At 43.6% G+C, this 21,117-nt stretch overlaps 1 protein-coding gene across 2 annotated transcripts in view; it reads right to left on the bottom strand.

The window, feature by feature from the left end:
* Positions 1–21,117, bottom strand: part of LOC126457643 (uncharacterized) — a 323,891-nt gene that overhangs the window by 192,548 nt on the left and 110,226 nt on the right. The window contains exons 1-3 of one of the 2 annotated variants that reach the window (XM_050094117.1): positions 6,281–6,489; positions 5,097–5,262; positions 4,961–5,017 (exon numbers count right to left, since the gene is read on the bottom strand). In XM_050094117.1, the coding sequence (XP_049950074.1) occupies positions 4,961–5,017; positions 5,097–5,230 (191 nt within the window). In that variant the 5' untranslated portion in view covers positions 5,231–5,262; positions 6,281–6,489. Of the gene's footprint in view, positions 1–4,960; positions 5,018–5,096; positions 5,263–6,280; positions 6,490–21,117 lie in introns of those variants that run through there. The other variant, XM_050094116.1, reaches the window with a different exon arrangement.

The following is a 21,117-nucleotide window of genomic DNA, read 5'->3' as shown; positions in this document are numbered from 1 at the left end:
CTCATTCACTCATCGTCATATTCAACAGATCTAAGGACAATCGTTAAATATTTGAAAAATAAATGTTCTATTGGAGTAGATGACATCTCTAACAAAATATTAAAACAATGTTGTGCAGTTACAGCTGATGTTCTGAGTCACATATGTAATGCATCACTAACTCAAGGTATTTTCCCAGACAGGTTAAAATATACTACTGTCAAGCCTCTTCACAAAAAAAGGGGACACCACATGCCAATCGTCAAGAAAGTATTGCACTCAAGAGTTGTTAGCCATCTCAAAAGTAATGTGATACTTGGTAAATCACAGTTCGGATTTCAAAAATGCTGTTCCACTGAAACAGCAATATACCGTTTCACTGCCCACATACTGGAGACTTTAAATAGTAAAGCATCATCAATAGGAATTTTCTGTGACTTATCCAAAGCATCTGATTGTGTGAACCATGACATTATGTTATAGAAATTACAATTCTACTGATAATGATGATGATGGTGACGACGATTGGTCTGTGAGGCACTCAACTGCGCGGCCATCAACGCCCGTACACATTCCCAATCTGTTGGAAACACAAGCATCATTATTAATCCAGTAAAAGAAACTCCAATAGAAAATGATACAAATAATGTCTTTGGAAAAGTTATTAACTGGTTTTCTGCAAATGGGATTGCTCTGAACTTTGAGGGGGGGGGGGGGGGGGGGGGAGAATAGTACATCCAATTTTCTGCTGCAAGGAGTACAGTTCCTTCAATAAATATAAAACATCAATAGAAGTCAGTAGCAAGGGTAGAGCATACCAAGTTTTTGGGTGTACACATAGATGAGAATCTTAATTGGAAAAAAATCGTATTTTGGATGTCCTATAGGGACTAGGTTCAGCAACTTTTGCAATCAGAATAATTGCCCATTTTGAGGATATAGAAATTAGTAAGCTAACATTCTTTGCATACTTTCACTCTGATGTCAAGCAGAATAATATTTTGGGGTAACTCAACACTTAGGCAAAAGGTATTCACTGTTCAACAGAAAGTGGTCAGAATAATGTGCGGGGCTCATAGTCACACATTTTGTAGGCATCTGTTTAAAAGGTTAGGAATTCTTACAACAGCCTTTTATTCAGTAATGAAATTCGTTCTCAACAACAGGGACCAGTTTAAAAACAACAATGACATTCGTGACTATAATACCAGAAGAAAGAAAGACTTACACTGTCCTCTACTTAACCCATCTTTGGCACAGAAATGGGTCAAACAGGCCACTGTAAAACTTTTCGATAAATTACCAGATGAAATAAAATGTCTGACAGATGGCAGTAATAGTTTCAAAAATAAACTTAAATCATATTGCCCTGGCAACTCCTTTTATACCAGAGATGAATTCTTTAATAGGAATAAATAAATCTGTAGGTATAATTTATGCATTTTGTATCACTTATGGGAATGGGGTAGGTAATAAAAATGAGGGTGGCTTTAAACTCTTCTTTCCCTTTTGTGTAGCCAGTATATGCACTTCTCAAGTAACTGTAGCAATGTTGTAGATCAGGAAAATCTGTGGACTTATCTGTTTCACACAGTGTATCAGCATGATCACTCTCCCTCGTGTCAAATACTTACCTTGTTTGATTGATACTTATCTACATTAGTTTATAAAAGCTTTGGGCTGTTCACTTTTTTTCACTATTTGTGGTCTTAAATATCACACCCATTACTTTGGATTAATTTAGAGAGATAGTTTTGAATTAGATACTTATTTGCATTTTCAGTATTGAAGACTGTTTCATTTCCAGATTCCTCCTTTGCACTGTATAGATAACTTTCATGCCGTCAAAAACCCAGGATTAGTTAACCAGTTGGTTTATGGACTGATGGTCATTAACTTGGCGAAGGTACGAGCCTTAAGCAATGACCAATGGTTGACACAACTAACAACCAGGATACATCAACAAAATAAACTGAGACATACTAATGGGACGTCCATGGGAAGGGGGGGGGGGGGGGTATAAATAAAAGAACACTGACCTGTCACATTCATTGGTTTCTCCAATTCCCAATCAAACTACCACCTTCCAAACTAACCTAGACCTCACATTACATGCATTTCACAATACAAAATACTGTTACCCTCAGTTGATCACCATCTCCACTAGAACTCTATCAGGCTAGCAAAAAACACATTCTAAGCTACCACCAACAAGAAATAAATGATATATTATGAACAGAACATATTACTGTCATCTATAGCTGAAATATACAAACAAAAATATCCCAGATGCCATCTCCTTAAAAAATGACATCACATTTCAAAAGCATAATAAATTTGTCCTAAGACTTACACTCATGCCTTCTTTAATATTATATCATAGATTTTTGCAAAAAGCGAGATCAATGATACTGGTTGTCAGTTCCTTAATTCACTTCCGTTTTCTTGCTTAATGATTATTTATTTTCAATGAAAATTACTCCTCTATCGTGGCATTCAGAACACATGTAACCATATACTTTTGAGAGAGATAATGAAACACCATCTAGGGCAGATGAGTGTTTGATTTTCATTTTTATTATCCACGTCCAGTGATGCCTTTCGATTGAGGATGACAAGGTAGCCGGTCAGTACCTTTGGGCCTTCTTGCCCTCTTCGGGTGGAGTTTATTTTTTATTTTTATTTTTTTTAATCATGTTTAAAAGCTCTGTCATAGTTGCTTCAGAACAAAATTCATGCTTGAGATTTTTGGCACTATGCACATTTCACATGTCTAATGTTTTGCTATCATTTTATGCACTGCAGTTAAAATATCCATTCAAAATGTTTGCAATGTTTTGAGGACTTACATGCTTTCAGTAATATTCACATGGCAGGTGGTCTAAGTCCGTTTTGTTACTTTCCTTCCTTCTCCCATTTATGAAGACCTACAAATCTTCTGAATAGTTATATGCTTAGTCTGTAGCTCCCTTTCAGAAAAGGGTCTATTATTACAAGGGACTTAGTTTAATGTTTCTCAATTCAGTTTATTTCTTGCATGGGTTACCTCCTTAGCAATTCGGTTTTTCTGTGTTTGGCCTTCTACTAATATTTTGTGCACAGGAGGTTGAACATTAAGTCTATATCAGACAGTGACCAGTAACAAGGCAATGATTATATTACTATGCACATGTAAATAAATGGCATTACATGTGGATTTATCTTCCATCAAGAAGTCAACATCAAGATGGATCAGTATAAAAGAACTGTAGACCACTTACACACTCACAACAGCCTTCACAAAAAACCAGTTTGGTTAAAAAAAAAAGATCAACAGGGTAAGCTATTTCCTCACAAATGAAATTCTTGAATCAATAAATAACAAAATTCCACCTACTGAAACATTCTGTGGCTTGTCAAAAGCCTCTGACACTGCAGATCACAATATCCTCTTACAAAGGCTTATTGTTACACATTGAATCATATATACACAGCAAAAAGCAGAATGTGATTCTTAATGGTACCGATGGCTGTCCTGTTTCATCTAACTGAACTACATTAAAGTGTGGAGTGCCACAAGGTCCACCTTGGGACCTCAAGTGTTTCTTACTTTAATCAACAATCTCCCACTCTGTGCAAATTTGCTCTGACATTTTATACTGGTTTAAGTCTAATGGCTTAACACCAAGTACTTAAAAAGCTCAACATATGCCATTTCATGCGTCTCGACAAGGAAATTAAGTAATCCACTTAACTGTGAAAATCTAAATATATTACATTCTGAATCTTCTAAGTTCCAGGCATTCTAATTGATTACAAAGTTAAATTGGTCTGGGCATATTCTAGAACATCAAAAAAGACACAGTGTGTCAACTTATGCTCTTTGTGTAATTACCCCTGTTGGTGAAATGAATTGTATCAAAGCTGCTTATTTTGGCAATTTTCACTCTGTCATGTCACATGGTATAATTTTTGGGGGGTAATCAGCCTTTGGCCCAAAAAATCTTTATTGCACAAAAAGAGAGAATTTAGAATCATGAGAGGTAGTCATTAAATATATTCTTGCAGTTATCTGTTCCGTAAGTTCAAAACGTTAACCACAACATCTCAATACTTACTTTGTTTGACGATTTTTGTCTGTAAGAACCATTCTCTTTTTAGATCTAATAGTGCATACCATGTTGGCAATACAGTCTAGAAATGACTGACACAGAGATCTAAAACACATCAGTCTTACACAAACAGGTGATCACTATTCTGCCAAAAAAGTTTTCAATTCTCTTCCATCAGATATTAAAGTCCACAGTAATGCTCTGCCTACACTTAAATCTAAATTGGTATTCTACTGTCTTCTTGAGCACATGCAGGTTAATCAATGACTGTTTTTGTGAATCTGTATTTTCCATTTGTATTTATGTTCTGAGACTTTCAGTTTATAATGTGTCAGCCATAATTTGCCTTCCTTGTTTAACATGGTAACCTATAAATATCCTTTTTTCTTTAGATTAAGTTACTCTCAGTAATTTATGTTATGTTGACTTTACTATACCTTATTAACTATACTTCAACCTTTAAGTTTATTCTCCTAGTTGTTACATTTTTATTACTGAACATTTTCTTATTGTTTCCCTATAATTATGTAAACCTGACTCGTTCCACCTGACACATTCAACATCCTTGTGATTTGTCATAGTATGGATTCATGGAATTTAAAATAAATAAATATCAGATCTGTGAGAGCAAAATGTTAACCTCATTTAAGAATCTCAAGCACTGACCTCTGTCTTATAGACATCCAATGTGCAGTGAATATTTAGTTATAGGAATACAGCTCAAATCACTGCACTATAGATTAAGAAGTAACTGAAGTTTAAGATATACCAACTGCTTTTGTAAAGTGACCACTAACAAGACGAAAATAACTGTTGGCTTTCTTGCAAACGGGAGAGGAGTGAATTCTTCTGGATAAAATTACAACAGCTTCATCAACATACATACTTACGCAAGTTTTCGCCATGTCTCATCAGGAGAAGCTTGAATCATGCTGGATATATATTTCCTGTAACAACAATACATATTCTCAAGTGAAAGTCGTGTAATACACAGGTAATACAGTCATTATAAGAAAAGTTACTTACAGTCTGGCCTCTCTGTCACTGTCATCTATATAAGTATACCCAAAATGTGTTCTAGCAATCTGTACTCCAATATATATGAAGCAGAGACCAAGAAAAATGCAAACAATTCTCCGGACATGAAATGTAGACGTCATTCTTGGTGACTGATTAATCCTTACATTTGCAGCTGTAAGAGAAAAGAAAAAGATTACATTTGTGTTAAGGACAAACAATTTCCTTAACTACCTTTTTTTAAAATTTAAAGGCAGAAGCATTTTTTGTAACATAATACCATCTGAATCTCTAGTAAGGACACACAACTAGATTAACAGCTATGAAATAGTAATAGTCATATTCCACACGTGTACCATTTACTATTACCCCATGGCAATACAAACAAATTTTTCAGAAAGAAGAATTTTTAATTAACTGCTCGTAATTCATGACGAAAAATTAAAAATTACATGGGCACTATGGCAAAAAATATATGAGAAGTAATTACAGGAGAGTTTCCCCCACAAAAAACACGGCAAAGTGATTCAAGAATCAACATTCAACGCATTTGTCAAACTTTTTGATGTTGTACTCTGCGCTTCCTTCTTTCATTGCATATTGGTTTGCACCTAACGACCCTCAATATACGTGTTGCTGATACGAGTGGGTGCTTCTTGTTACTGATTGATTACCACTTTTGAAAGTGCGTCTAGTGTTTTCGTTCCTTTATAGCTGCATTAAATCACTGTTCAGCAACGAGTCTACAAGTCAGCGCATTCGAGTTGTTTGACAGCTTCGAGGTTAAACCTTGAACTGAAGCTACAGAAGTTAATAACATAACTTTCCTTATTCATTGACATTAACTTTATTTGAATTTCCCTCCTTCACGTAAAGGGACGGAGCTGTTATCTTCACTGTGACGAACCAAGGGTTCATCTTTTACCGAAGACACTACAAAAGCGTCTGTTCAATAAATGTGGACAAACTCTTTTCTACGTTTTAAAAAGTGAGAGCAATTCCAGTTGTTGCGTACAAGTAAATAGTACGCTACAGTCAATTAGTAAACATAAACAATACCGCTCCAATATCGAGCGTCTCGACTGCGCACTCGTCGGCAATGGTTCACAAATAATAGCAGACGACTTCTTCATGATCTCCAGAGTAGGAACTTACTGTTTAACCAGTATACGATTTTATTTCTTTTAACGTACCTTTAGTGGTTAAAAACGATGTTAATAACTTAGAAATCGGTGCACTTTCACAAGCCGTGCGCTTTAAATAGCAGTTATTGAATGCACATCAACGCTTTCATGCAAAAAGAGAAATTCCTCCTTTTTTCGTAAGCATAAAGTGCTGATATACTCAACTATACCACCGCAAAACCACATCGCGACACCTTTCACCCCTCACCCTCTTCACATACCCTACACACTCGGCGTATTTGTACCGACTGCATCCATAAGGTTTGCGCATGCGCGTCAGGGATGTCAAAAGTGCGTGTCGCATCCGAAGCGTATGTCGGAGGATTTGGGGAAGGGAAACTTTATATTTCCTCAGTCTCGTTATACGATCAAACCGGGTTGCTCTTTCACATCAGCTTCCTGACACAAGTCTTTCGTTCTAACCAAGACACAATAACATTTCTTCTTGCTCTCCCCTATCGTTAATTCTGGGTAATTACGCAATTGTAGGCCTACTGGGCATCAGTGGATAATATCAGGCTGTTTGACGTAGCAAATGCCACTTTTCCGCAGGTAAATGGAAATATGGAAAGTAGAGAAACGTAGCAGTATGTTTTGTTAGATTATTCGAAAGGAAAAAAAACTGAAGAAGTCAAATCACGTGACAAGTGTACCTGTAGAAACTAGACGAAGAAGTAGTAGCTCTTAATGAGGAACTCGTAGCTTCTAGCTCAGAACAGGGGCCTATAGAGGAACTGTGGCTCAAGTTTAAAAAAATAGTAAGCGATGCGTTGAATAGATGTTAAAACAATTAAGTGATGGATTCAGTGGGTGGTCCAGGAGAGGGCAACATCGGCCCAGAAATTAAAAATCCGCCCCACCCCCGAGAAGTTCATATCTATTTGCATATAACATTGCAAGTCAAAATAATGCGTCAACTGAAATTAACATACGGGCTAGTGTAATAACCAATGAAGCTTGTTTTGTTTTGACAAATGTCAACTGTCCCAGCAGCCACTGTTTACGGAGTTTGGAATCAACAATGGACAAGTCGTGATAACTCTACATATACCGGTACTGATAGGTGCAAACAGGCCACCGCCTGATAAACAATACGACAATAATAAGCTTCCACTCCTGCAATAAATTTCTAGTTCTTGTATGGAACTATACTGACAGTTCGTCAGTAGCTTTACTTTGGAAGAGTGCTGTGATCATGCAACGTACGTGCGGCCTTCGTCAATTCGTCGTATAAAAAGAAGTGTTAAAGGTGCAAATGCGATGTCAAAAAAACTCTTTTAATCTGCTTTCTTTTTTAATAAAATAAATCATCCTATTGCAGAAACTACAGATGAGTGTGAGTCTATTGAAAGAAATGATAGTGAATGTGGTGGCTAATTGCTTACCGTATTGGATTTGCTGTTACTCTTCCTCAATTTCGAAAGAAAAATGTTCTATTTCTGACCCACCCTTAACTTGTCATCCTAAACTGTGCGTTGAATGTAGCAGAAAAATGGGAGTTTAGATACAATTGTTTATACTTGGCCGCGATCGGGATGGGGCTTTTTGTAAACCGTGTGAGATGCATTTAAAATATGATATTGGACCTCTTCAAAAGCAGGGGTAGTGTTCATTTCTGTACCTCTCGCTAAGTTTAGAAAATCTGTGGAAGTACGGAACAACTAAAAAAGCACGCCAACTCAGAAAAACAATGTAAATCCGCTACATTTAAGAAAATTTTAAATTAAAGGAATTAAACGCTCCAGTTCATGTGCAGATAATCAAACAAAAGAAACTGAAAAAGTTTTAAATTGCCAAGCAGTGTCTTATTTAATTTGAGGTACGTATTTCCTTAGTAAGGAAGAAGTCCACAGAACAAAATATGAACCTCTAATTCGCAAGATAGTACTAAACGGCGACATTAATCTTGTAAATTAAATTTCTGAGTGAAGATTTCATATGTTAGCAAATATACTGCTTCAGATGCTTTTCCTTGATAACAGATGAATTTGCAAATTTTTCTAACCAAAGCGAATGTGAGAATCATACTATGTTGTACTTGTGGAGAACAAAAAGTACCACATATTATGATTCTCACATTCCGTTTCACAAGTTTTGACTCTTGAATTCCTTTGTTGTGACATAGTTCACATTCATTTGTTGTTTTTATTTCTGCTCTCACTATTCATCAGCTTTGCTTGTGACGGTAATATAATCTTACCACATGACTCTCATTCTATAACCAGTGTATAGTATGATAACTGCCAAGACTACGGATGGAGAACATACACGTCAATGACTGGGCAGAAAGTTCATAATATTGTGAAACAATTGGGTACTAGGGAGATTTGAACACGGGTCTCCCACTTTGCAGCTCAACTCCGCGACCACAGAACTACGATGCGCTGATTCTTGCATTTCGCACGATGTTGCAAATCCCGGGATTGGCACAATCAGTTTCTATTTTGCTTCTTTTTTCGCAGCTCAGTACACTTCTTCCTTTTTCCATGTTGAATCTGTCATCAGTATTTGACGGGCAGTCCACTGGGCTATTTTATCTCTAAATCCGATTCAAATGGTTCAAATGGCTCTGAGCACTATGGGACTTAACTTCTAAGGTCATCAGTCCCCTAGAACTTAGAACTACTTAAACCTAACTAACCTAAGGACATCACACACATCCATGCCCGAGGCAGGATTCGAACCTGCGACCGTAGCAGTCGCGCGGTTCCAGACTGTAGCGCCTTTAACCGCTTGGCCACACCGGCCGGCTCTAAATCCGACAGGGGTGCAATGGGGAGTTTCCCTTGTAAGCGACTGTAATTTACCTTATCTATAACATGTTTGTTGATTGTAGCAGTCATGGACTGTGCGGCTGGTCCCGGCGGAGGTTCGAGTCCTCCCTCGGGCATGGGTATGTGTGTTTGTCCTTAGGATAATTTAGGTTAAGTAGTGTGTAAGCTTAGGGACTGATGACCGTAGCAGTTAAGTCCCATAAGATTTCACACACATTTGAACATATTTTTTGATTTTAGCATAATCTGTTCTAGTATAGCATGTGTCTGTCATTCTAGTGTCGGAACTTACTACATCTAAAAGATTGTATGAGCTTAGTACATCATTGAGCTTCACGTGGACTATACTACATCGACGGGAAAAATCGCATCAAAAAATAATTTATTTAGGGTAATGAAATTTTGGGAATACATTTGACTAGGTAACATATCTAAGTGACTAACACTGGAAGATCACAGGCTAATGTAAGTGAGATGAACTATTGCAAATGTGAAATGCTGGTACATTAATAACCCTTTATAACCGTCAGAACGCAGCATGCAAGCATACAAAGATGCATGCATTGTGTTGTACAGATGCCAGATGTCAGTTTGGTGGTTAGCACACTGGACTCGCATTCGGGAGGACGACGGTTCAATCCCGTCTCCGGCCATCCTGATTTAGGTTTTCCGTGATTTCCCTAAATCACTTCAGGCAAATGCCGGAATGGTTCCTTTGAAAGGGCACGGCCGATTTCCTTCCCCATCCTTCCCTCACCCGAGCTTGCGCTCCGTCTCTAATGACCTCGTTGTCGACGGGACGTTAAACACTAATCTCCTCCTCCTCCTTCCATGTCAGTTTGTGTAATGGAGTTCCGTGCCTGTTGAACTTGGTCGGTCAATACAGAAGGGTTAATTCTGATCGTGGATGACACTGGAATTGTCGCTGAAGATGTCCCATATGTGCTTGATTGGAGCCAAATCTTGTAATCGAGTAGGCCAAGGCAACATGTCGACGCTCCGTAGAGCATGTTGTGTTGCACGAATGGTATGTGGGCTAGCATTATCCCGTTGGAAAACACCCCCCGGAATGCCATTCGTCAGTGGCAGCCCTACAGGTCGAATCGCCAGACTGATGTACAGATTTACAGTCAGCGTGCGTGAGATAACCATGAGAATGCTCCTCCTGCCATACGAAATCACATCTAGAATATAACTCCAGGTTATGGATGTGTTCAGCACACAGACAGGTCGGTTACGGGCCCTCAGCTGGTCTCCTTCTACCCAATACACGGCCATCCTGGCACCAAGGAAGAACGAAATTTCACGAGAAAACACAGCAGACTTCCACCTTAACCTCCAACAAGCCTCGCTTGACTCCACTGAAGTCGCAAATGGCGATTGTTTGTGGTCAGTGAAATGCATGCTACAAGGTGTCGGGCTGGGACCTATCATAGATGCAACAGTTCGTTGTGTCATTAGGAGGCCAACTGCTGCTCCAGTTGCTGTTGCAGATGCAGTATGGTGCTCCAGAGCCATACGCCGAACACGATGGTCTTCCCTCTCGGTAATACCACGTGGCCATCTTGAGCCCCATCTTCTTGCGACTGATCATTCTCTTGACCACCGCCGGCAGCAATCATGTTCATTGGCTTCATTGCTGCCGAGTCTTTCTGCAGTATTGTGGAAGGAACATACAGCTTCTTGTAGCCCTATTGCAAGACCTCATAAAACTTAGTGAGGTGTTAATAATGGCGTCTTTGTTGCCTTAAAGGCATTCTTGACTAACATCAACTCATCACGTCCAGTCTCAAAAGTAACTAACGCACACGACCGTGTATTTACAGCAAACCTGATTTGCATCCTCATTGCGGCGCTACTAGTGCCACTTTCGTGTTCCGATGCGGAATTTGAATAGGCATCACTTTTCAGATGTACACTGACCGGCACGAAAAACTCAACACTGAATAAATGATGTGTAATTATTGTATAATTATCTGTTTAATCAAAGTGAAGCACTTCAATCAATTTTTTTTAGACGGAGTACGTTACCGGCGCTGCTTTGCGAACAAACAATGAAGTGTTGATTGTCTATTGCACTAGCCTAGAAAACACATCACTGAATGTGAGCGAATAATGTTTCCTCGCTGCCGGCCGCGGTGGTCTAGCGGTTCCAGGCGCGCAGTCCGGAACCGCGCGGCTGCTACGGTCGCAGGTTCGAATCCTGCCTCGGGCATGGATGTGTGTGATGCCCTTAGGTTAGTTAGGTTTAAGTAGTTCTAAGTTCTAGGGGACCGATGACCACAGATGTTAAGTCCCATAGTGCTCAGAGCCATTTTTTGTTTCCTCGCTCTTGTAGCGCTTACTGTTGTACCCTGAATTTTTCCCTTTCAATCACACGTGTTTGTAGGCTCTTTCTGTGATTGTTGTAATCAGTTTTCTGGAGTAAACATGCCGTTAAGCCCTGAACGAGCTGCAAAAGCTGTTGCTTTGGTGAAAGATGACCGCGGCATGCAATACGTTGCAGAAGTGTTGATGACTACACTTTCCACGATGTATGGAACTGTACGAAGGCACACGGAAACTCGAGGCTTTGCAAGGAGACCAGGTACAGGCCTGAGAAGAGCAACATCAGAGAGAGATGACCCCTTCTCACAACTCCAGGTTCTCCGCAACCATCACACTACACCTATTGAAGCACGAAATCGACGCCACTAGCTTCGAGGGGTCAATGTTAGTGAGGGAACCGTTTGAAGAAGACCGGAAGAAGCCAATCTTCAGTCAACAAGACCTTGGTTGGTTGGTTGAGGTTTAAGGGACCAAACAGCAAGGTCATCAGTCCCTTGTTTCAAATATGCGCCATTCCGCTAATGGGACAACTCAGTAAAGTCAGAACAATAAAACGGAAAAAGGTGAAAAACGTAAAAAGGCAGTCATGTTGTCATTGGTAAAAAACAAAATGAGGGAAGTCGGCAAGAGAACGAACCCAACACTATGCTGAAGCAGCATAGGCAAGACCACCTGTGACTTAAAAGGTACAACTGCTATAATGTAGAAAGTACGTATGGGAATAGAAAGACTAACCAAGCCTTTAAAAAAAAGGTAAAAACAGAGTAAAAGGGGAAGAAAAGAGGAATTCGGTCAGGGAGGTGAATCAGGAATCTCCGAACACTGCTTACAGTGGGAGACACTCACCGCCCTGTCCCAACACCAGAGAGAGATTAAAAACCTTAAAACTGAGAATAAAAACCACGTTCCCGGAGGAAACCGAGAACCAGAGAGACCATCTGGGAATCGTCAGCCAACATCAAAGGTAAAGTGTGGGGGAGCCTGTACTTAGCACGCAGAGCCAAAAGAAGGGGGCATTCAACCAAAATGTGGGCTACTGACTGGAAGGCTTCACAACCACATAGTGGGGGTGGCTCATCACGCAAAAGAAAGCCATGGGTCAACCGAGTATGGCCAATGCGGAGACGACACAGTGTGGTCGAGTCCTTTCGGGAGATGCGAAAGGAAGAACGCCACGGGCCTGGTGTCACCTTAATTGCACGAAGTTTATTAGACAGGGGAGTAGCCTCCCAAGAATTGGCCCATGACTGTGCGAAGTGGGATTTGATGTGAAGCCGTAAATCCGCTGCAGGAGGGGCTACAGAAAACGGGGGGTAAGTAACTGCTCCCCCAGCAAAACGATCAGCGAGCTCATTACCCGGGGTACCCACATGGCCAGGGACCCAAAGGAAGTCAATAGAACAAGCAGCACGGTGAATATCAGCGAGATGGTCATGGATGGCAGAGACCAAGGGATGGCGCGAAAAACACCGGTCAATAGCAAGAAGGCCACTCATCGAGTCCGTACATAACAAAACGCGGTTGTGTTGGGACTGTTTAATAAAGGTAAGGGCCTGGGAAATTGCCATCAATTCCGCAGTAAACACCCCACATGTAGGTGGCAGCAGATGACTTTCCGTTCCAACAGAGGACGTGAAGGCATACCCAACACGATCAGCAGATTTAGAGCCATCAGTGTAAAAAACAACAGCATCCCGAAACTCCCATAAAATTTGGCGGGAAAAGGAACAGAACACCACCGGGGGGATGGAATCTTTCGGACCGCGGCGGAGATCCATCCGAAGTCGAGGCCGAGGAACTAACCAAGGAGGGGTGGAGGGGAGGGAGCGAGGAAGACAGGACAAAGAAGGAAGCTGAAAATCACGGCAAAGAGACGCAAGGCGCAGCCCAACCGGTAAACCCACCCGAGGGCGGGAGTCGGGTGGGCGACGTCCATGGTCTGGGAACAGGATAGAATAGGAAGGATGAGTGGGAGAGGAACGGATAGTGAGTGCATAAGACACCAGAAGCTGGGACCGCCGAACAGAAAGGGGGGGATCCCAGCTTCAGCCAGGAGACTATCATCAGGGCTAGTAGGGAAGGCACCGATGGCCAAACGGATACCACGATGGTGGACTGGATCCAGCACGTGCAGTGCGGAAGGAGCAGCTGAACCATAAACTTGACAACCATAGTCCAAGCGAGACAGAACTAGAGCACGATAAAGACGGAGTAGGAGGGAACGGCCCGCACCCCAAGAGGAGTGGGCAAGGAAGCGAAGGACATTGAGTTTACGGAAACATCCTACCTTCAGGAGTCTGATATGGGGCAGCCAAGTGAGCTTGTTGTCGAAAAGAAGACCCAGGAAACGAAACTGTGGGACCACAGGCAATCGTCGTGCAGCGAGATAGAGCTCTGGATCAGGGTGGATCGTAGTACGACGACAGAAGTGGACCACTCGCGATTTTAAAGGAGAGAATTGAAACCCGTGTGAGAGGGTCCATGCAGAGGCACGACGTATAGCTACCTGGAGCTGCCGCTCTGCAGATGCCATCGAGGAGGAACTAACCCAAATGCAGTAATCATCCACATACAGGGCAGGGGCGACCAAGGGACCGACAGAGGCCACAAGTCCATCGATAGCAATGAGGAAAAGGACACTCAAGACAGAACCCTGTGGGATGCCCGTCTCCTGGGTCCGTGGAGAACTAAAAGCAGTACCAACTCGAACTCTGAATGACCGATGGATCAGGAACTGGCGGATAAAAATTGGGAGTGGGCCCCGAAGACCCCACTGATGAAGGGTAAGTAAGATGTGATGGCGCCAGGCCGTGTCATAGGCCTTGCGAAGGTCAAAAAACACTGCAACCAAATGGCGGCGCTGGGAAAAAGCCTGCCGTACTGCGGATTCCCAGCGAAGTAAATGATCGATTGAAGACCGTCCCTCTCGAAAGCCACACTGGTAAGGCGACAATAGATCCCGAGATTCGAGGACCCAATTGAGCCGACGGGCTACCATCCGTTCAAGTAACTTACAAACAACATTGGTCAAACTAATTGGCTGATAGCTGTCAACAGATAGGGGGTTCTTACCAGGCTTAAGGACAGGAACCACAATGCTATCCCTCCACTGAGAAGGGAAGTCACCCTGGAGCCAGATACGGTTAAACACCCGAAGAAGATGTTGCCATTGTGGAGCACTGAGATGTTGAAGCAGTTGGTTATGAATGGAATCTGGGCCAGGGGCCGTATCATGAGAAGAAGATAGAGCAGAAAGAAATTCCCATTCAGTAAAAGGTTCGTTGTAAGATTCTGACTCACAAGGGGTGAAACATTAGGTGGAAGCTTCAGCCAGCTGTTTTTGATGAAGGAAAGCAGCTGGATAGGAGGCTGACGCTGACGCCACTGCAAAATGGGTCGCAAGATGTTCTGCAAGAACTAATGGGTCCGTACAAATGCCATCTGGGAGGTGAAGGCCTGGGAGGGTGGACTGCCGATGGCAACCTTGGAGAGAACGAAGTGTAGCCCATACCCATGACAGAGTGACAGTAGAACCAAGGGAAGAAACAAATCGTTCCCAACATATCCGCTTACCCTGTTTGATTAAATAACGGGCTTTAGCACGGAAGCGTTTAAAGGTAGTAAGGCTGGCTACGGATGGGTGCCTCTTGAAGTGTTGCAAACCACGGATGGCAATGGCAATGGCCGTACTCCACTACGGGACTTGCCGGCGACGAAATGGTCCAGATGAGCGCGGGACAGCAAGGCTAGCAGCGCGAACAATCGCGTCAGACACGTCACGTAGGACGTCATCAATACAACCCGACAAAGAGGGAGAAAACTCGACCTGTGCAGTGTATAGAGGCCAATCGGCGCGTTGGAAAGACCAATGAGGCAACCTGTCCATCGGGGAACGGGAAGGGAGCGTGATAATCAACGGGAAATGGTCACTATCACAAAGGTCGTCGTGTGGCGACCAGTGTAATGAAGGGAGGAGAGAGGGAGAAGAAAGAGAAAGATCAATGGCAGAAAAGGTACCATGACCGGCACTGAAATGAGTAGGGGAGCCATCATTAAGAAGGCACAGGTCGTGGTCTGCAATAAATTGGTCTATAAGAAGACCTCGTCTAAGTGGAAAGGCACTGCCCCACAAAGGATGATGAGCATTAAAATCCCCAAGGAGGAGGAAGGGAGGAGGAAGTTGCTGAAGAAGGGCGGTTAAGGCAGCAGGTGTAAGAGTCCTGTCAGGAGGGAGATAAAGATTGCAAACTGTGACTGCAGAGTCTAAGTGGACCCTAACAGCAACCGCTTCCAATGTAGTTTGGAGAGGAATCCACGTGCTAGCAATGTCTGTACGGACCAACGTACAAACGCCACCAGAAGCCCGCAAGGGTCCGACCCGATTTCGACAGAAAACACGGAACCCACGGAGGGTCGGTGAGTGAGCATCAGTAAAATGAGATTCCTGGAGAACCACACAAGCTGCAGAGTAGGACGAAAGAAGGGATTGCAATTCCGGAAGGTGACGATAGTATCCATTACAATTCCATTGGAGAACCACAGAACGATGGTTTAAATGAGGGCTGAACACGCTAAATCCAGTCATACCGCCGGGTCCCCACCCGTCACCGACAAGGAGGGGGCGACATCCATGAACGACAGGTCAGAATCCGGTTGTAAAGTCGGGGAAGGGACCTCTGGTGACACCAGAGGCTCTTTGTCCCGGGACTTATGTTTCTTCTTCTTTTCAGGCTGAGATCGAGGAGGGCTGTGTGGCATAAAGGAGCCAGCTGCAGCAAGATCAGGAACAGAAAGAGACCGGGCGACCTGGGGGCCGACAGACCGCGGCTCTCGCGGTCGCCGCGCGGCAGCACTGACCTGGAAGGTGCCGGGAAGGGGCATCCCGGGAGAGGCGCCCTTGACCGGCAGACGCCGAAGGAGTGGGACACTTCTCCGGGTGGGGAGGGGGAGCAGCGCCCATAGGAGAAGGTGCGGGAGCCGCAGGGGAGGGGGGGAGGAGAGGGGTCCGGGATGGGGGTAAGGAAGGGGGAGGAAGGGGTGAAGATGTAACCAAGGCGTAACTAGATGTCATTGACACAGGGTGCAATCGTGCATATTTCTTACGGGCCTCTGTGTAGGTTAAACGATCGAGGAACTTATACTCCTGTATCTTTTTTTCTTTCTTATATACTGGGCAATCTGGTGAACGTGGAGAATGACTACCATGACAATTTACACATACAGGAGGGGGAACACAGGGACTCCCCTCATGGAGTGGACGTCCACAGTCACCACAGAGAGGGGCCTGGGAACAGCAAGAAGACATGTGGCCAAAACGCAAGCACTAAAAACACCTCATAGGAGGTGGGATGTACGGCTTCACATCACAGTGATAGACCATAATCTTAACTTTCTCTGGAAGGGTATACCCTTCAAAGGCCAGGATAAAGGCACCAGTATCAATACGATTATCTTTAGGACCCTTCTGAACACGCCGAACAAAGTGAACACCCCGCCGTCCGAGATTGTCCCGAAGTTCCTCATCAGTTTGAAGGATGAGGTCCCTGTGAAAAATCACACCTTGTACCATATTTAGAGACTGGTGAGGGGTAATGGACATAGGAATTGTGCCAAGATGGGTACAGGCACGAAGGGCCGCAGATTGGGCAGCTGAAGCAGTTTTTATCAGCAACGAACCCGACCGCATCTTGCTCAGGGAGTCCACTTCGCCAAACTTGTCTTCAATGTGTTCCACAAAGAATAAAGGTTTGACACTGGTGAAAGTATCTCCATCAGTCCTGGTGCAAACTAGATAACGGGGGAAAGGTTTTGCCTCTAGATGACGGGCCTGACCCTCTTCCCAGGGGGTAGCCATGGAAGGGAAGGCCGAAGGGGCAAGAGAAGCAGCACTTGAGGAATCAGTTCCACGCAGAGAGATGGCCGCAGAAGAACGGCCAGAGTTTTGGACCCGTATGCGTTTCATCTGCACAGCGTCCGCCCTGATACCACCCACTCCGATCAGGGGCTCTCCTCACGGGCGCCACCCAGCCACAGCAAGGGCCGTCTGGCACGGCGGCCATTGCCGGGAGTTCTGATGCTCCAGTACGACTAGCAACCACTCCAAGGCATGCATGAGGAGGTCACAGCTCAGGTATCGGAAGTGTGATACCTGTGCGTTCAGGGGGCTCAACCAAAAGGGTACATAGCAACCCCACCACGCGGGCTGGCTACCATGCTGGCTATGCACCCTAGCATCAGACAATGACGTGAAAGAAAAGGTGGAATGTACTAGGAGGGCGCACGTCGGAGACACTAGGTAAGGTGCTCTTCCCCAAATGGCTCATACTACGGAGGAGAAATTTTGTAATGGAGGTCAAACCCCAGAGGGGGACCAAGGAATGCCAGAAGGAGGAGATGATTATGCAATAAAGCCGGAGTGTAAAACCAACAAGACCAGGAGGATAGCGGGGGCCAACATAAGCAAGGACACCAATAGAGGGAGAGGAGAGGGCGAGGGGAAAGGAGCATGGAGGGGAAAGGAGGGGAAGGGAAAGGAAATGCAGCCGGGGAGAGAAAGAAGGCTGCAATGGCTCGGGGCCCCGTGCTCGCCACGCACGTATCCACAAAAGAGTTGTGGACCCCCTGGGGGGTCCACAAGACCTGTTACAAATATGGTTCAAATGGCTCTAAGCACTATGGGACTTAACCTCTGAGGTCATCAGTCCCCTAGACTTAGAACTACTTAAACCTAACTAACCTAAGGACATCACACACATCCACGCCCGAGGCAGGATTCGAACCTGCGACCGTAGCAGCAGCGCGGTTCCCGACTGAAGCGCCTAGAACCGCTCGGCCACAGCAACCGGCTAGACCTGCAACAGTTCCGGAACTCACCAGAGGACACTGCACAGCTCGACAACGTTTCGCAGGGGAACATCTTGGCTGGACAGCGCAAAAATGGGATCAATTGTTGTTAGCCGACGGGTCACGATTTGGCCTCTGGTCACCTGAAGGAAGAGACAGGGTCTGTAGAACTCCAGGGGAAAGATATTCACCTTGCACAGTCTCATCCAGGTAGCCTATTCGTGGTGATTCTGTGATTGTGTGGACAGGAATCAATACAGCTGCAAGGGCGGATTTGGTCTTCGTGGGGCATGAGAGCCCTACTGCACATCGGTATGTGGAGGAAATCTTTCTGGAGAACGTTGTTCCTTTTGCTCTATTTATTGGTGATGATTTTACACTAATGTACAGCAATGCACGCCCAAATGTTACGAGAATTGTGCAAGAGTTCTTGGATGAGCAGGAACACATGCTATGGGTTGGCCTGCTATATAGCACGTTCGGGGCCAGCTGGTGATGAAAGTCTGTCAGCACTATCCAGACACCCTGCAGGACCTACGGAACGCAGTTCTGGAAGGATGCAAAATGATTCATCAACAGAACGTTACCACATTAATCAGGAACATGCCTGAAAGGTTGAATGCTTTCATTGGTGCAAGTGGTGTCAATACACACATACGAAGATGCGGACAAAAGTCTACTCAATCGTCTCTGGGGTCTGTGAAGTAATGTGTGAGGTGTATAGCGTCAAAACAGACATGCTGCTGCTGATGATGATCATGTTTGGTTTGTGGGGCGCTCATCTGTGGAGTTATCAGTGCTCGCACAAATTCCCAACCTTTGCTCAGTCCAATCTCGCTTTTTTATGAATGGTGATGATATGATGAGTACAACACAAACACCCAGTCATTTCGAGACAGGTAAAAATCCCTGACCACGCCGGGAATCGAACCCAGGACCTCGTCCTCAGGAAGCGAGAACGCACCCGCGAGACCCAGACATACTAATAAGTTCTAATCTATAGCATATTATATCACTGGACGTTAGTACATGTTCAGTTAATACATGTTGTCAATGTTCCTCTTTGAACATTTGCAGCATGTCTAGTTTCTTTTTGAGATATTTAAATGCGTCATATTTAAGTATCTTATCCCTCCTTGGTGATTTGGCATCTTGCAGGAATTACACTTACTGAAGGTACATTGCTTACAACAACCTAATGTAAAAACTGGGTATGTAGAACTGGGCATGTGAGCATACGAGGAGCGTTTGAAAAGTCCGTGCAAAAATAAAAACTACTCACGTGTTTGGTGTAAACCTTTTTTTTATTTTTCGATATAGTCTCCTTTTAGACTTATACACTTCGTCCAACGCTGTTCTAATTTGTTGATCCCTTCCAAATAATAGGAATTGTCCAAGTCTGCAAAATAGCTATTAGTTGCTGCAATCACCTCCTCATCTGAATAAAATCTTTGTCCCACCAGCCATTTCTTCAAATTGGGGAACAAATAGTAGTCCGCAGGTGCCAAGTCTGGAGAATAAGGGGGATGTGAAACGAGTTGGAAACCTATTTCCATTAATTTTGCGACCACAACTGCTGAGGTGTGTGCTGGTGCATTGTCGTGATGGAAAAGGACATTTTTGCGGTCCAATCGCCGGCGTTTTCCTTGCAGCTCGGTTTTCAAACGGTCCAATAACGATGAATAATATGCACCTGTATAATTTTTACCCTTTTTCAGATAGTCGATGAGGATTATCCCTTGCGAATCTCAAAAGACAGTCGCCATAACCTTTCCGGCCGAAGGAATGGTCTTCGCCTTTTTTGGTGCAGATTCTCCCTTGGTAACCCACTGTTTAGATTGTTCTTTGGTCTCAGGAGTATAGCAATGTATCCATGTTTCATCCACAGTGACGAAACGACGCTTAGTCCTGCAGATTCTTCCTGAACAGCTGCAAACCATCCTCGCAACACTTCACACGATTCTGTTTTTGGTCAAGTGTGAGCAATCGCGGAACCTATCTTGCGGATAGCTTTCTCATGTCCAAATGTTTATGCAAAATATTATGTACCCGTTCATTCGATATGCCTACAGCACTAGCAATCTCATGCACCTTAACTCTTTTGTCATTCATCATTTATCAATGATTTCTGGAGTCGTAACCTCCACAGGACGTCCAGAACGTTCAGCATCACTTGTGCCCATATGGCAACTACGAAAACTTTGAAACCACTTATAAACTCTTCCAATCGAAGGTGCAGAGTCGCGTAATGTTTATCAAACTTCTCCTTAGTCTTCTGAGGCGTTTTGCCTTTCATAAAGTAATGCTTAATCACCACACGAAATTCTTTTTAGCCCATTTTTTGACAATCACTCGACTCCTTTGATTCACACAAATGACAAACACAAAGAAATAGACCAATATCGCTGAAACTTGGTGTGCGTTCTTTCCAAAGATGCTACTAACTAAACATGACCTTTTGTTGATTGTTTACTAGTTCTGGGAACTGTAAATAATGATAGGCAGCAACTGTACTGATTTATTGTAAATTCCAAAACAAGCAGCAATTCTGTGCAGTTCTGTTGCTTGTTATGTCAGTTATGTCTGCTATATATATAAACCAGAGTGTATGTCTGTCTGTATGTCCAGGATTTCCTCCCAAGCCCTTGGATCGATTTCAGCCAAACCAGACACAGAAATATCAAGCCCCACAAGTATTAGCACCACGTGGTTTATACTCTCCTATCTCTAATTGGACTGGAGATATGAGTAAAAATGTTTTTCTTACCCTGGCATGTAAGCTGCCCTGAATAACAGGCATGTTGTGTGGGAACAGTATCAGCCAGCCAAATCACCCTGCTCTGAGGTCAGCCTACATTTCAGGGGCAATAAATAGCTTTCTGGACCTCGATGTGTAGGCTG

Source organism: Schistocerca serialis, chromosome 2 (genome assembly GCF_023864345.2).
Source record: "Schistocerca serialis cubense isolate TAMUIC-IGC-003099 chromosome 2, iqSchSeri2.2, whole genome shotgun sequence".
NCBI lineage: Eukaryota > Metazoa > Arthropoda > Insecta > Orthoptera > Acrididae > Schistocerca > Schistocerca serialis.
Note: the sequence above shows the minus strand (reverse complement) of the source record. Positions and strands in the feature narration are given on the sequence as shown.